This window comes from Macaca fascicularis, chromosome 18 (assembly GCF_037993035.2).
Source record: "Macaca fascicularis isolate 582-1 chromosome 18, T2T-MFA8v1.1".
Classification (NCBI taxonomy): Eukaryota; Metazoa; Chordata; class Mammalia; order Primates; family Cercopithecidae; genus Macaca; species Macaca fascicularis.
The window spans coordinates 23,426,585-23,442,988 of NC_088392.1; the positions used below are offsets into that span (position 1 = coordinate 23,426,585).

The 16,404-nt window shown below is 43.9% G+C and overlaps 1 protein-coding gene across 13 annotated transcripts in view; it reads left to right on the plus strand.

Moving 5' to 3' along the window:
• FECH (ferrochelatase) overlaps window positions 1–16,404 on the plus strand; it is a 73,313-nt gene that overhangs the window by 27,934 nt on the left and 28,975 nt on the right. For 7 of the 13 annotated variants that reach the window (XR_010582829.2, XR_010582831.2, XR_010582832.2 and 4 more), the window contains exons 8-9: window positions 3,913–4,020; window positions 4,437–4,601. Coding sequence is in view for 6 of the 13 variants with exons in the window: in XM_074022466.1 (XP_073878567.1) it covers window positions 3,913–4,020; window positions 4,437–4,601; window positions 7,542–7,601; window positions 8,070–8,204 (468 nt within the window). In the remaining 7 variants the exon portion in view is untranslated. Of the gene's footprint in view, window positions 1–3,912; window positions 4,021–4,436; window positions 4,602–7,541; window positions 7,602–8,069; window positions 9,391–16,404 lie in introns of those variants that run through there. The other 6 variants (XM_074022466.1, XM_005586603.5, XM_074022465.1 and 3 more) reach the window with 2 other exon arrangements.

Consider the following 16,404-nt stretch of genomic DNA (forward strand, 5'->3'; position numbering starts at 1 on the left):
TGCCCAGGCTGGAGGGCAGTGGCGCAATCTCGGCTCACTGCAACCTCCGCCTCCTGGGCTCAAGCAATTATCTTGCCTCAGCCTCCCAAGTAGCTAGGATTACAGGCACCCACAACCATGCCTGGCTAATTTTTTATATTTTTAGTAGAGACTGGGTTTCACCATGTTGGCCAGGCTGGTCTCAAACTCCTGACCTTAGGTGATCCACCCACCCAGGCCTCCCAAAGTGCGGGGATTACAGGTGTGAGCCCCACCACACCTTGCTCCTCTTTTCTTTAAAACGATAACTTGAAGATATATTCATGTATAAGACTTTCTAATAAGTGGGACAGTTAAGAGAAGGCTGCTTTTGCCTGCCCTGTCGGCAGAGCTCAGCTTGATGTTTCTGTGTGTTGAGTGGAAGGGTCTCCATTCAGACAAAGCGCTCTCAGTCCCATGCTTTTGGATGGACTTATTAGGGGCTGTTTGAATTCCAGGCAGCCATTGCAGTTTGCTAAGACTCAGGACCACATTTTTGCAAGTGAATATAGAGGATCAAGTTGGGGTCTGGCTGCTCCTTAGTTCATCATATTACTCTAGGCTATTCATCCAGATGCTACAATCTGTGCCATAGCTGTTATATTGTTGGAAACAAGAATGATCAAGCTAGTGTACTGTATGATATATAGAAGTGCTTGGAATAAGTAACCAGTTTCATCTGCTCAGAACTGGCATTGTATCCTAAAACCAGTGCTTTCCAAGCCAGAGAGGTGGATAATTACATCTTCATAGATGTGATTGAAGTTTTAACAACGTCGGGAATGGAGCCAGCCTCAGTGTCTGGGCCACGCTTGTAACTGGGCCTTACCGCCCCCTGGTGGCCACTAGGGCCAAGCCCTTGCAGATCCTCTACTCATTTTCTCTGCTGTGGGTGGGCGGTAGGAGGCCCTGGAGATAAATTCCTTTCTTCTGGAAGCCGGCCTATTTTAATGGGTTTGCTTTTCCTTTTCTGGTGTCATACAGTCCTTTTCACATGTCCATCCTCCTGCCGCCTCATCCTATGTAAGGTGAGACCTCGCCTGAGATGCCAGAAGGGAAGCTCTTGAACCAGCCCAGAGCAAACACATTTGTTTGTTTGTTTGTTTGTTTGAGACGGGGTCTCGCTCTATTGCCCAGGCTGGAGTGCAGTGGTGCGATCACAGCTCACTGTAGCCTCCACCTCCTGGGTTCAAGCGATTCTCCTGCCACAGCCTCTTGAGTACCTGGGACCACAGGCACACACCACCACGGCTGGCTAAATTTTGTATTTTTAGTAGAGACAGGGTTTCACCATGTTGCCCAGGTTGGTCTCAATCTCAAGTGATCCACTCACCTTGGCCTCCCAAAGTGCTGGGATCACAAGCATGAGCCACTGTGCCCAGCTGAAACCCATTTTTGTATGTGGTGACTCCAGGTGCTGCCTTGCCTCCTGTCACCCTGGCCTCGCTTCCTTATTCTTTCACCTGGGGGCAGAGCACGCTGCCTCCAGGTTATTTTGCTGGTCGAGCCTTGTTGTGGGACCGGGAAATGCTGTGATGTCATAAGGATAAGTCAGGTATGGGGAGGACAGTTGGAGAGGTGAGAAAGAACAATGATCTAGCACACTCTTCTCTTCCCCTACGTTCACTTCTGACAACTTTTTAAACTTTTTATTTTGAAGAAATTTTTAGACTTACAGAAAACTGGTGAGGAGAGTGCAGAGTTACCCTCTACTCAGCCTCTCCCGGTGTTGACATCTTACATAGCCATTGTACAGCTACCGACACTGAGACCAGTGTTAACATCTTACACAGCCATTGCACCGCTACCAGCACTGAGACCAGTGTTAACATCTTACACAGCCATTGTACCGCTACCAACACTGATACTTGGCTTCTCTTTCATCACCTTGATTTTATTTGTTTATTTATTTATTTTTGGTACAGGATCTCACTCTGTCACTCAGGCTGGAGTGCTGTGGTGCAGTCACGACTCACTACAGCCTCAACCTACCAGACTTGGGTGAGCCTCTCACCTCAGCCTCCTGAGTGGCTCGGACTACAGGTGCACACCACCACACCTGGCTAATATTAGTATTTTTTGAAGAGACAGGGTTTCGCCATGTTGCCCAGACTTGTCTCGACCTCCTGGACCCAGGTGATCCACCCACCTCAGCCTCCCGAAGCACTGAGATTATAGGTGTGAGGCACCACGCCCCGCCACACGTTGATATTTTTGAGGAGTCATTTTTAGGATGTCAGTTGTTTTGTGGTACGTCCCTCCATCTGGGTTTGTCTGAAGTTTTCTCATGATTAGATTGCAGTTATGCATCATTGGCAAGAACCCACAGGGGTGTGGGGCCTTCCTCTGTGCATCACACCCGGGGGTCTGTGATGTCAATGTGCTTTTCTACTGGTGATGTGTGATCCCTGGTCACTTGTTTAAGGGTGTGTCTGCTGTGTTGATCCATCCTAAAATTACTATTTTTCTCTTTGTAATTAAAAATATCATGGAGGAGATACTTTGAGACAATATAGAGATTCAGTTATTCCTTATACTTTGCCCCTAATCTTAGCATCCATGGCTAGATCATGTTTGTAGCAATTACTGCATTGCTGTCCTATTGGCAACTTTGTGTTTCCTTCATTCCTTCTACATTTATGCCTCCCATGGCTTTTAAACCGACCAGTAGTAATAATCATAAAATAGTTTGTCAGTGTATATATGTAATTGTTTTTTTTTGAAATGGAGTCTTGCTCTATCGCCCAGGCTGGAGTGCAATGGGGCAATCTTGGCTCACTGCAACCTTTGCCTCCTGGGTTCAAGCAATTCTTCTGCCTCAGCCTCCCGAGTAGCTGGAATTACAGGTGTGTGCCACCCCACCCGGCTAATTTTTGTATTTTTAGTACAGACAGGGTTTCACCATGTGGGTCAGGCTGGTCTCGAACTCCTGACCTCAGGCAATCAGCCCGCCTCGGCCTCCCAAAGTGCTGGGATTACAGGCATGAGCGACTGTGCCCGACCTGTCAGTATACTTCATTTCACCAGTATTCTTTGAGCACCTGCTATATTCCAGTCACTGTTTCCAGCCATATCATAGGGTATGGGAATGAAGAAAACAGAAAAATCTTTGTCTGCAGAGAGTAGGGAGAAAAGGTAATAAACATAATACATACGAAAATGGTATGGTGGATTAGCATATAATAGATGTTATAGAAGAAAATAAAGCCAGGTGAGGGCTAGGGAGTCAGTACACAGTGAATGTTTAAAGCATTAAAATTTGCATTGAAAATTTTCAAAGGTATTAACAAGGGATCGTGTATGAAACATTTGCTGTGCACAGAGTGTCTGCCTGTTGTCCATTGTTGCAGGAAGGGTGGGGAGAGAGGAAGTGGAAGGTGTGGGTCATACTCTTGGAGGTGCCCGTAACCTGCACTGATGTGCTGCTGCTTTCCTCCTCTAATTCCACCAGGGTTTACTGTAAATCCAGCCGTTCTGTACATTGTCCATGCAGCACTGTTTCAGTTCCTGTTGTGAAATCAGCTACTCACATGACCACCACGTAGAAGTTCCCATCCTGCCCAGCTTCTCTGTGTCCTCTTCGTATTTCAGATGAGGGAGAGAGAACCATCCTCCTTAGTTAGATCTTGTGAGTCTCCCATGAATAACATGGAACATAGAATTCTCCACCCTCTTAGGGACGTTAGAGATGACTGAGTGCGGTGTTTTTCTTTGGCTGATGATGAAGTGGAACTAAGGAAGTTTGGTGATTGAACTCAGACCATGTCATCATTGGTGCAGGAGACAGAAAGGGAAGACTGTGTTCCAGCGCTCACACCATGCCAGCACATAGTCAGAGGCTCTCGGGGCCTTCCCAGTGTTAATGACTGAACACCCATTGTGTCTCCACTGCAGGTGGTCAACAGAGGCGACCCATATCCTCAGGAGGTAAGCGCCACTGTCCAAAATGTCATGGAAAGGCTGGGGTACTGCAACCCCTACCGACTGGTGTGGCAATCCAAGGTAGGTGGCTTCCACACTGGCGGGCAGCCAGCTCTTTTGGTAAAATTTATTTTATGAGTTGTGAAATGGTTAGATTTGGCTCTTACACATAGACAGGCTCTTCCATAACCTGAAGGCTCACCGTGGGCAGAAAGAATCTGCAAGTGAGTAAGATAGAAGGGGAAATCAAGTGACTTGTGGAGTTCCGTTGGTTTAATATTTTACTTTTAGCTGCAATGACAGAAACTGTTATTTATTTATATTGAGGCAACTACTAGGATTCAAGTTTCCATGTGAAAATATCAAAATCCATTCAAGCAGGTGTAAAGAGTGGCTCTTGCCCCCAGTGGGCAGTGCGTGTGCCCAGGGGGGCAAACGGGTACTACAGACCATCAGGAGGCATGGCCCACTTACACATTCGTCTACCTTTTGCATAGGTTGGTCCAATGCCCTGGCTGGGTCCTCAAACAGACGAATCTATCAAAGGGCTTTGTGAGAGGGGGAGGAAGAATATCCTCTTGGTTCCGATAGCGTTTACCAGTGACCATATTGAAACGCTGTATGAGCTGGACATCGAGTACTCTCAAGTTTTAGCCAAGGAGGTAAATGCACCCATCTGCCTTTATCCCATCATGACTTGTTTTAAAAGGAAATTTTCTCTGCAACTAACTAATGTGTCATTCAAAATATTGTTTACTGTATTTGTTTGCATGTACGGTGTCCTCATTCTCCTGAATAATAATTCATCTGAGTAATAATTTCAACACATTGAGTAAATTCCATGCAGTAGAAGGGGAAACCTGTGCTTTCCTTAAACCAGGTGCCCCAGGGATCACTGTGGCTGACATCATTTTGTTTGAGTTACTGGGCTACTCGAAAGTAATAACAACTACACTTCTTTAAGAAAAAAGAAATGTACTTCTCACTAATTCCAAAGGAAAACATTTTATTGTTTTATAATTTCTTTTCTTTGCCTAATAGTGACCTTTACTCAGGGCTATTACATGGCTTCTTGTTGGGTGTCAAGGCATATAGGAGTCATTGTCATTTAAGAGAAGAGCGTGAAATGAACGTGGAAGCAATGTGTGGTGTGATTTCCTTGGCCTCTTTTATGCACTCACTTAATTAGCTGTTTGCTGCCGTGTTGTGATCAATCTGATTACTGAAATAACAAATACCATCTTCGGTGTCTTGTAATATGAGATGGATGTGAATTGTCATGCAGGATGGAGAAAAACTATTGTTCATCTATGTCCTGCCTTTTGAGAGCCGGCCTAAAACCTATGTCGAATTTATAGCTTTATTTTTATGGGAAGTGTGGAAGCATTGGGACCCAAGACACCCTTTTCTCCCTTTCTGCCAGAGTTTCTGGCCCTGGTCACCCCATGTGTGATAGATGGAGGCCCAGCCTGCAGGAGACTTCACCCTCTCTGGGACTGGGCAGCAGGTGGAGGGCAGGGGGGAGAGTGGGTAGGGGCAGAACTTGAGCCAACACCCGACCCCCATGGAATTTGAATTTCCATGCTGGACATCAATCAGACGTGGGTGAAGTTAGGGAGCACCTAAGTTTCTTGTCAGTGGTTCTGACACGGGATTTGCAGGCAAGTTGTAATTGGCTAAGAAGTGGTTGCAGCATTGTCTATGGATTTTGTTGAAAGATGCCTTCCGTATTTCTCCATGAGCTGGCTAATTGTGAACTTGCTAAAACTTCAGTGAAAATAGAGTTTATACCAATATATTTGGAAAACAATTTTTTATTTTAAATTTGTTATGATTTTATACATTTGCTTAGAGATGAAATCTGGCTCTCTCAACCAGGCTGCAGTGCAGTGGCACAGTCATAGCTCCCTGCAGCCTCAAAATCCCGGGCTCAGGTGATCCTCTCCTCAGCTTCCTAAGTGGCTGGGACTACAGGTACACACGGAATTTCAGTGTGGATATATATTTTTCTAGTTAGTGTATCGCTGACGACTCTCCCATCAACATTGTTGGAGAATGCCCTTCACCAACACTGGTTATTCTGTTGTAACTGACTTTTATATGAAGTTTGAGAATATAGCCTCTTCAGTTGAGATCCATGTGTTTGCTGAATCTCAATGTTTTTCCCATGCCAGTCTCCTGATGTTAATGCTAATCTAAAAGATCAAGTAACTGAGGCCAGGTGTGGTGGTTCACACCTGTAATCCGAGCACTTTGGGAAGCTGAAGCAGGTGGATCACCTGAGGTCAGGAGTTTGAGACAAGCCTGACCAACATGGCGAAACCCCATCTGTACTAAAATACAAAACTTAGCCAAGCGTGATGGTACGTGCCTGTAATCCCAGCTACTCGGGAGGCTGAGGCAGGAAAATCACTTGAATCCGGAAGGTGGAGGTTGCAATGAGCTGAGATTGCACTACTGCACTCCAGCCTGGGCAACAGACCGAAACTCCCTCTCAATAAATAAATAAATAAATAAATAGATAAATAAAAAATATCAAGTAACTGAAAAGCTATCAGAAGAAAAGGGAGAGAGAAGAATCCTAACTACCTGAGTAAATCATGATTAGATTGTTTTCAGTTATTAGGCAGTGGCTATTTTTGGAGCCAGGAGTAGGGATGGTACTGAAACAATCCTCCCATTGTTTTCCTTTAGATTTTTCTCCATAAGAATATATTTCAGGCCAGACTTGGTAGCTCACACGTGTAATCCCAGCCCTTTGGGAGGCTGAGGCGGGTGGATCATTTGAGGTCAGGAGTTCAAGACCAGCCTGGCCAACATGGTGAAACGCTGCCTCTACCAAAAATACAAAAATTAGCCAGGCATGGTAGTGGGTGCCTGTAATCTCAGCTACTCAAGAGGCTGAGAAAGGACTCCGTTGAACCCGGGAGTCAGAGGTTGCAGTGAGCCAAGATCGCGCCACTGCACTCCAGCCTGGGTGACAGAGCAAGACTCCATCTCAAAAAATATATATATGTGTGTGTGTGTGTGTGTGTATGTGTGTATATATATATGTGTGTGTGTGTGTATATATGTGTGTGTGTGTGTGTGTGTGTATATATATATATATTTAAACCCAACTCTGAATTGGATCCAGTGTAGGTCCAATATACATTTTATAGTCAATAAGTTAATTTACTTCATTTTGGCACTTGGGATCAAAACAAGTATGAAACTATATTTAAAGCAACATTCTACTTAGAGTCTGTAAAATTATGCACTAGTAAAAGAGAATAAAAAAAGAATGGCAAACAGATTAAAATTGCTTGAGAATTTCATCAAGTGTAACCACAAAAAGGATTTGCAAACAAACCACCTGTAGGAAGGTAACGGGAAGGGGAAGGACATAAGAATTGAGGAATAATTTATGATAACAGAATCAACATACAGCCCCACCCCGTGACTGTTTTTCATTAATGAGCAGTCTGTGAACAGTTGAAGTCAGACTTTGAATTGTGTGTGTGTGTCTGTGTGTATTTATTTTTTTGTAGCAGTTTCTTTGAAAAAAAAAAAGAAAAATAAAGTATGTCTGTGTTTTTCCTCCCTTTTCTCATTTGATTCAGTGTGGAGTTGAAAACATCAGAAGAGCTGAGTCTCTTAATGGAAATCCATTGTTCTCTAAGGTATCTACAGTGTTACAACCGTTTTAGTAGAACATACCAGAGAGTAATCCTCTGAGAAACTCTTGCAGAATATTGGTTTTTCTCACATATTAGAACATTTGGAGTTCCAATTAATTACAAAAATAAAATCGAATTCCTTATCTGCTCAGTCTTTTTTCCTTCAGATAGCCCCAATTTTCTGATTTCTACCCACCTATAACTATGTCTGATTTAAAACCTGCTTTCCAGAGAAAAGGCCTAGTGGGTGGGGTAAGAGGTTTTCATTTCCTGAAATCTCTGTTTTAACTTTCTCTAAGCTGAGGATTCTCAGGAAAGGAAGATGCTGTAGAATTTGGTTCAAAGGGCTCACCACTCGGATGAAAAGAAACCCCAAGCCAGAGTGCTGACCTGGGCAGCTGGAGGAGGGGGCATGGCAGACGAGCAGACCCTGTGCTTCTCATGCCTCTTTGCCTCTTGTCTGTCTTCCAGGCCCTGGCCGACTTGGTGCATTCGCACATCCAGTCAAACGAGCTGTGTTCCAAGCAGCTGACCCTGAGCTGTCCGCTCTGTGTCAATCCTGTCTGCAGGGAGACTAAATCCTTCTTCACCAGCCAGCAGCTGTGACCCCACTGGTGGACCCTGTGGCATTAGGCAAATGCCCAACCTCCAGATACCTCCGATGTGGAGAGGATGTTATTAGAGATCAAGGAAGGAAGTCATCATTCCTTGATATATATACAGCCTTTGGGTACAAATTGTGTGATTTCTTGAGGATTGGACTCTATTGATGGATTTCTATTTTTGTATAACTATACAGTAAGCATTTGTATTTTCTCTCTCTAGGTATGTTACTAGTTTGGAATGTCCACTAGGACCTTTAATAAATGAGTTAAAAATGTATCTTATTAGACACACCTATTTTAAATAGAGATTTTGGCTTTCTTGCCCAAAAGCCTCCTGAAAGGGTACAGAGAGTCCCCTCTGTGGGCTGGCAGTGTGAATGAGATCTGTTTAGTCTTGTGCATATAGTTGCTGTTTTTTAAATGAACATAGTTGAGTATTTGAAGTGAATTTGAAAAAGAAATGTTACTTAATCTTTCCCTAAGCCCATGGGTTACAGAGTGCTATGGAGGCAATTTGGTTACCTGCAATGGCTGCTGTTGCCAGCGAGGCTACCATTCATTGGTCATCTTGGTATTTGTGTATTAATCTCACTTTCCTCAGTGTAAAAAGGAATCAAGTACAGATTTCAGAAGTGCTCTGAGATTCCCCATACACCCAAGGCTAATAAACGTGTGCCAGTACAGTGTTCATGATACGTGCCTTGGTGGGAGTCTGTGGTGCCACAGGGAAGGGGCTCCCACTGCTTCTGGTCTCCAAGGACAGTGCTGCTGGAAAGGCTAACGATGAGCTTCACCCTGGAGCTCCTCCCGGGACCTTGCAAGCCTTTCCATCCAGCATCTTCTCTTAGTTGAATGCCTTCTTTCTATACATTTGTTTTCAGAATTATTTTATAAGGTCAACAGTACTTCACTTGAATTCTTTCTTAATTTACAATTTTTTATTATAAAAATTTATAGCCATACAATGGGACACGTGAAGAGTACAGAAAAGTAACCACTTTAATGAAATAACTATTATCATAATATTGTATTTCATGCTAGTCCTTTCCTGTAGATATTTTTAATGCCATTGTCACCTTGGATTTGTGAGTGAAAAGTGTTTCTAAAAGTATAGAAATAATATCAGATCAGAATCTGATCTATATTTGTATTTAAATGGATTAAAAGATCCCTGGTGGTTCCATGAAGAATTTGTAAAGATCACTTTCTCTTTCCTCCAAACCCTGAAACTTTGTTCTTCAAAAGAGCATTTTTATTTTTTTTTATTTTTTATTTTATTTTTTTTTTTTGAGACGGAGTCTCGCTCTGTCGCCCAGGCTGGAGTGCAGTGGCGCGATCTCGGCTCACTGCAAGCTCCGCCTCCCGGGTTCACGCCATTCTCCTGCCTCAGCCTCCCGAGTAGCTGGGACTACAGGCGCCCACAACCGCGCCCGGCTAATTTTTTGTATTTTTAGTAGAGACGGGGTTTCACCGTGGTCTCGATCTCCTGACCTTGTGATCCGCCCGCCTCGGCCTCCCAAAGTGCTGGGATTACAGGCGTGAGCCACCGCGCCCGGCCAAAAGAGCATTTTTTTAAAGCCAGTTTATAAACTGGAAGTATTAGGAGATTCATAAATCTTCTATATTGAGAATTGGCTGTGTTAATAAATATTACAACATCATTAAGGTTTTAACTAAGTTTGATTCATGCTGTCTGTTAAATCAAAACTGATCTAAATCAAAATTATTCAATGTGAGGAGCTTTTTTAATGCAGGAAAAGAAGCATGCCATCCACTTGAGTTAATAGTTTTCCCACATTGATGACAGCCCTCTTGAGTAGCGTCTACGTTTTTAAAATTTCAAATTGGCTTTTCTATTAGTAGACTGTGTTTCTAGAGAAAGATACAAGGCATAGGTAATTGTTTAGGATTTTCCTCTAGCCTTTTTGGGGATTAGGTTCACAGTAGACTTTGAGTGACCATCCCACCATGAGGTGAATTCTCTGGGTTAGTGGTGTGGTGCTGGAAGGAAGGTTATTTTTGGAGCCACTCTCTCTCCTTAAGGAAACTTCCCAAGGGTCTGCTTCAATTCTTCAATGAAAAAATAGACGTGAAAAAATATTTTTATGGAGATGATGCAGAAAACTCCAATTCAGGAGCCCTTGCGAGTATATCTGAAGCAATTATTTGCTAAGGAAACCTGAATTGATAGTGCTGTGCTGTCTGAACTAATGTCTTTGATGCTGAGTTGGGACCAGACCAGCTTTTATAGCGACAGGCAAAGAGGGATTTATTGAGATCGCTGCTCATGGCATTTGTTATTGTAAGAAGTGTTGCCTTTGATTGTTACTAACCATGGATGGGTAATGGTCATACACTAGGCTAGCGTTTGGTAGGACAAAATCTTTTTAGAGCTTTGAGAATTGTCATCCTGTTGGTCAACTTTGAAATACAAATGTTTGCCCTGGTAATTAGCAGGGAACTACTGGCAGTTTCTTCAAGCTGTATATGTACAGATCGGGCTTTTAATTGATGAATCAACTTCTACAGAAACTTTTGCAAGGACAGTGTTGATAAGGCAGTTTAGCTTGCCAGGGTGATGACAAAGCCCAGGTCCCTGCATGTACAGTGCTTTTCTAAAGAATATGCATTCTTGAACTACTTTTTTAAAAATCAAAATAAATTTTTGCACTCAAAATTTGCTTCATATCAGGAGAAATGAACTCATTGTGTGTCTGTGTGGTTTTTTTGTTTGTTTGTTTGTTTTAAGATGGAGTCTTGGTATGTCACCCATGCTGGAGTGCAGTGGTGCAATCTCATCTCACTGCCACCTCCACCTCCTGGGTTCAAGTGATCCTCCCACCTCAGCCTCCCAAGTAGCTGGGACTATAGGAGTGCACCACCACGCCGGGCTACGTTTTTATATTGTTTGTAGAGATGGGGTTTTGCCATGTTGTCCAGGCTGGTCTTGAACTCCTGGGCTCAAGGGATTCTCCTGCCTCAGTCTCCCAAAGTGCTGGGATTACAAGGATGAGCCTCTGCACCTGGCCCTGAACTCATTATTAAAAGCCCTTTAAATGTGAGGCTGGGTGCAGTGCCTTACATGTGTAATCCCAATACTTTGGGAGGCTGAGGTTGGAGGATTGCTTGATCCCAAGAGTTCAAGACCAGACCCTGACTCTACAAAAAATAAAGTAAAAATTAACTGGGTGTAGTGGCACATGCCCGTAGTTCCAGCTACTTGGGAGGCTGAGTTGGTAGGATTGCTTGAGCCCAGCAGTTTGAGGTTGCAGTGAGGTGTGATTGCACCACTGCACTCCAGCCTGGGTGACAGAGGAAGACCCTGTCCCAAAATTAAAAAAAAAAAAAAAAAAAAAAGAAATACTGGAGACTGGGTCATTTATAAAGGAAAGAGGTTTAATCGACTCAGTTCGGCATGTCTGAGGAAGCCTCAGGAAATTTACAGTCATGGCAGAAGGGGAAGCAGATGTCTTACATGGCAGCAGGTGAGAGCTTAAGCAAGCGGGGAAGAGCCCCTTATAAAACTATCAGATCTTGTGAGAACTCACATGAACAGCATGGGGGGAACTGTCTCCATGTTTCCATCTCCTTCCACCAGGTCCCTCCCTCAACACGTGGGGATTATGGGGATTACAATTTGAGATGAGATTTGGGTGGGGACACAGAGCCAAACCATATCATTCCACCCTGGCCACTCCCAAATCTTATATCCTTTTTACATTTCAAAACCAATCATGCCGGCCGGGCGCGGTGGCTCAAGCCTGTAATCCCAGCACTTTGGGAGGCCGAGGCGGGCGGATCACAAGGTCAGGAGATCGAGACCACAGTGAAACCCCGTCTCTACTAAAAAAAAATACAAAAATTAGCCGGGCGCGGTGGCGGGCGCCTGTAGTCCCAGCTACTCAGGAGGCTGAGGCAGGAGAATGGCGGGAACCCGGGAGGCGGAGCTTGCAGTGAGCCGAGATCGCGCCACTGCACTCCAGCCTGGGCAACAGCGGGAGACTCCGTCTCAAAAAAAAAAAAAAAAAAAAAACAGTGGAAAACCAATCATGCCTTCCCAAGAGTGCCCTAGAGTCTTAACTCATTCCAGCATTAACCCAAAAGTCCAAGTTCAAAGTCCCATCTGAGACAAGTCAAGTCCCTTCTGCCTGTGAGCCTGTAAAATTAAAAGTAAGTTAGTTACTTCCAAGATACAATGGGAGTCCAGACATTGGTAAATGTTCCCATTCCCAATGGGTGAAATTGGCCAAAATACAGGGGCTACAGGCCCCATGCACTACTGCACTCCCCTGTGCAAGTCTCAAACCTGGCAGGGCACTCCTTAAATTTTTTTTTTTTTTTTTTTTAAGATGAGTCTTGCTCTGTTGCCCAGGCTGGAGTGCAGTGTGATCTCGGGTCACTGTAAGCCCCACCTCCCGGGTTCAAAGGATCATTCTGCCTCAGCCTCCTGAGTAGCTGGGATTACAGGCGCCCGCCACCACACCCGGCTAATTTTTGTATTTTTAGTAGAGATGGGGTTTCACCATCTTGGTCAGGTTGGTCTCTAGCTCCTGACCTCGTGATCCGCCCGCCTTGGCCTCCCAAAGTGTTGGGATTACAGGTGTGAGCCACCGCCCCCGGCCTACTCATTAAAGTTACAGAATAATCTTTGACTCCATGTCTCACCTCCAGCTCACGCTGATGCAAGAGGTGGGCTAATCTTTCTCATAACTTGGGTATTTAATTCAAGAAACCCTAACTTAAGGCATGTAAAAGAGATCCTTTGCTCAATCTGATGCCATTGTGTTTATCCAAAGTGTATTATCATTACCCACAAAGGGTGAGAGAGTAGGCTGCAACCATACCCCAAGTGGAGTGAGCAGCAAGACCTGCCCCTGCTCAGAGTGTAGGTGATCGAGGGCACCTGCTTTCCTAGGGGCTCTGCCGTATGAGCTCCTCTCGATGCGGCAAAGGACCACCTTGCACAACCACAGCGGGAAGGCAGAATTTAAAGCTGGCAGCTGTAAGAAAGCGAAGGTCTGTGTGTGCACACGGGGGCGCGTGAAGGCGCAGGTGCATCAGCCAGGAACCTCCAGTTCGCCTCGTAACCTTCTCACCTCACCTGAAACCCCTTCTGCCAGAATCCTGAAGGTGGTCCAGGAACGTGGCTCCCAACGTTAGGTGGAAATGGGAAATTCATTGAGATGTCACAAGCTGGAATAAGAAAATTCCGAGCTCACTCGGAAATGAATGCCCTAAATTAAGATTATTCAGCTTCTCAGTTGTTAATAGCAAAATGGAGACCTGAGCGTGGATAACTTTTGGTATCTGTGGGGAATCCTGGAACCAATCCCCACCGATATAGAAGGACAACCGTCCACAGTACTTGAACGTATTATTAACTGTATTCATTATGTATGTTAGATGCCCAGAACATATTTATCCTGCATATCTAAACGTTTGATCATTTTACAAACCTTCTATTTTTTTTTTTTTGCCAATTTTATCCAGCTAGACACTTGTGCAATATGACTGTTATCTGATCTTTGCCTTAAATGTTGTGCTTCTTTTCCATATGCACGTATTTTGCAAAATATAAAGTGTGTAGAGCTATATAGCATTGAGCCAAGTGGTGGGTACCTGCGGGTGCTTCAAAGAAGTAAACTGATGCTGCTAACATTTGTTGAATGGCGCGAACATGATGAGCAATAGCAGGTGGTGCCCTTCAGCCAGACCATTGCTCCATGCGTGTGATGCCTCTTGCCAAACAGTAGTTCTGGGAGGTAGTTGCCTCTAGAGAACACATTCCTAATATCCTGGGGTCCCATGAGAGAAAGAAATGCTTTTGCTTTTGATGTGGGACTCGTATTAAGCCTTTCTTCAGGAAAAAGGCAGTGAAAAATGCACCCTGTGATAATCAGTTTCTTACAACATGCTGTGATAGTACCGGCTTCATTGTTTTTAGCTGGAATCATTAGCTTCCATTTTTAGAGTAACAGCTATTGGCTAAATTAGGCTACAGTAGGCCATTAAGATGGATGTTGGAATTAAAAACATTTTTGGAAAAAAGCCTGCTTTGAGCCTTTGTTAGAAGCCCTTGGGCAGAGATCTGGGTCCTGTTTCTGATTTCTTGTGAGCCTTCACTCTGACAGTTTTGTTTCCAGAAACACACTCTTAGCCTGCTCCTGAAATGGGAACAGACAGGCCAACTTCCCCTCTCCAGTCTCCCCTGCGGGTCAAAGCTTTACTTTCCTGTCATGTTAAGAAAAAATAGATTTAACCTCGAGAATCCATGGAGTATTCTGTATTCTGTATTCTTACCTTTTCCTTATTTTAAAAAAGTGTACATATGGCATGGAATTGATTGCACAGGCACATGACATGTTGACTTGTGAACCCATTGTTAAAATTTCAAGTTAACAATCATTAAAATAATAACTTTCAAATTAAGTTATGTTAAAAACAAAGGTAACATTCAAAATTCATTGCTTTCTAATTATTTCACCCTATTTTTTGTTGTTGATTATTTAGACTTAGGAAAGTGATGGGAAAAACGTTAATAACGCAATACATAATTGTTTCTGCAACCATTACATTGTGATATTCACAAACACTTGAACACTTGAATAGTCTTCCATTATCTGAAAACTATTATTCAATTTATCCAAGTGAAGTATTGGCATACAAAGAAGTTGTTTCATATTTGCATTGCTCATTAATGTAAACAAAACGTCAATATGTGTGAACTATGCTTGTTGATCAATTGCAACCACAGGTTGGTTGCAGATACAAGAGCTTGGTAAAAATCAACAAAAGCATTCTCTGAGGATGAATTGGCTATATGGAAGTTATAGGAAGGCGTATTGTGTATTTTATTATTATTTGTAAATTGGGTGTTCCACATCTTTTAGATAAGTAAAATTTATAGTAAACGTACTCTCACACATACATATATGCATAGATTGTTTTTCAGATTGCTGGTTAGTCACCATTTACCAGCACACTGCTGCCTAAAAGGGAACTTTTCTGGGATGATGGAAATGATATCTATGGATTGCATACTTGTATTGTTCTCCACATTCATGATATAGAGAGGGAGCTCTTTCTATAATCACTGCCTATTTGGAACAAAAGTTACTTATGCCACAGTGACTAGGGGCATAAGTCTTTTTAGTAAGATTCCATTTGTCTTCACCAAAAACCCATGGGCCTGTAGTACTAACAGAATCCATGGAAAGTGATTCCCAATCCAAGTTCCAGCCAGAGGGCTAAAAGGGACAAAATCTTTCCGATGACATAGGTCTGTCTGAAAAGTCCACTTTTTACTTGTCATCTCATCCAGCCCTGGAAACTTGTCACGGGGGAAGACCAACGCAGCAGTGGGGAAGCACCCACTTCAGGGGAGCATGAATTGCTCATTCTCAAGATTTGGCAGTGGGGAACCAAGTGGTCTCTGGGAAGGCTACACCTTACAGCATCCATGACTACACTGGAGAGAATGAGATGGAACACTGTGTGCAGAGCCGTAGAGCTCCAGCTGGCCCCTGAAGGCAGCCCACCTTTTCACTAACACTGGTGAGACCCTCTCACCAACGTGTCCCCATCATACTCTAGAGCCTTGGGTTGCACGGTCCTGTTTTTTCCTGAAGCAAAGCAATCTTTTCCCCAAGCTACACTCCGCAGACAAGCAGCTTCTTTTATTTGTATCTTTCTCCTGTCAATTGCATGACAGAAAAGAAAAACTGTGTCAAATAGTGAATTCTCACCCCTTCCTATGCCTCACAGCTTGATGCAAATAAAGACAGCTACTCTAAGCAGCCACTTCACCTTTTTGTGTCCCCCAAGCCTCTCCCTGGGCCTCTTCTGAACTCCTGGTTCACTCTGTTTCTGCGATGCTTTCTCCTGTTTCCAGTTGCGGTGTTATCCTTTGCTGCAATCCCTTGATCCTCAGGACCTAGGAATATCTTCCAGGTTTTATGCCCGATCCCTTCTGAATCCCCCAAAGGCCAAGTACCGAGCCGAGCCATGGTGGCATCCAGCAGCAAAGGGTAGCCTGGCTTTACCTTCCTAAGAGCCGAATGTCTCTCCAGGAGCATGATCAGACATCTCATTGCAGCTGTAAAACATGAGGTAGCATTTTGAGGGTATGTGGCTGCTTGGTTACATTCCCTTCTCAAAAAAACTTAAATGGGTTTCCCTAGACTGAGGATATGCACAGCCAA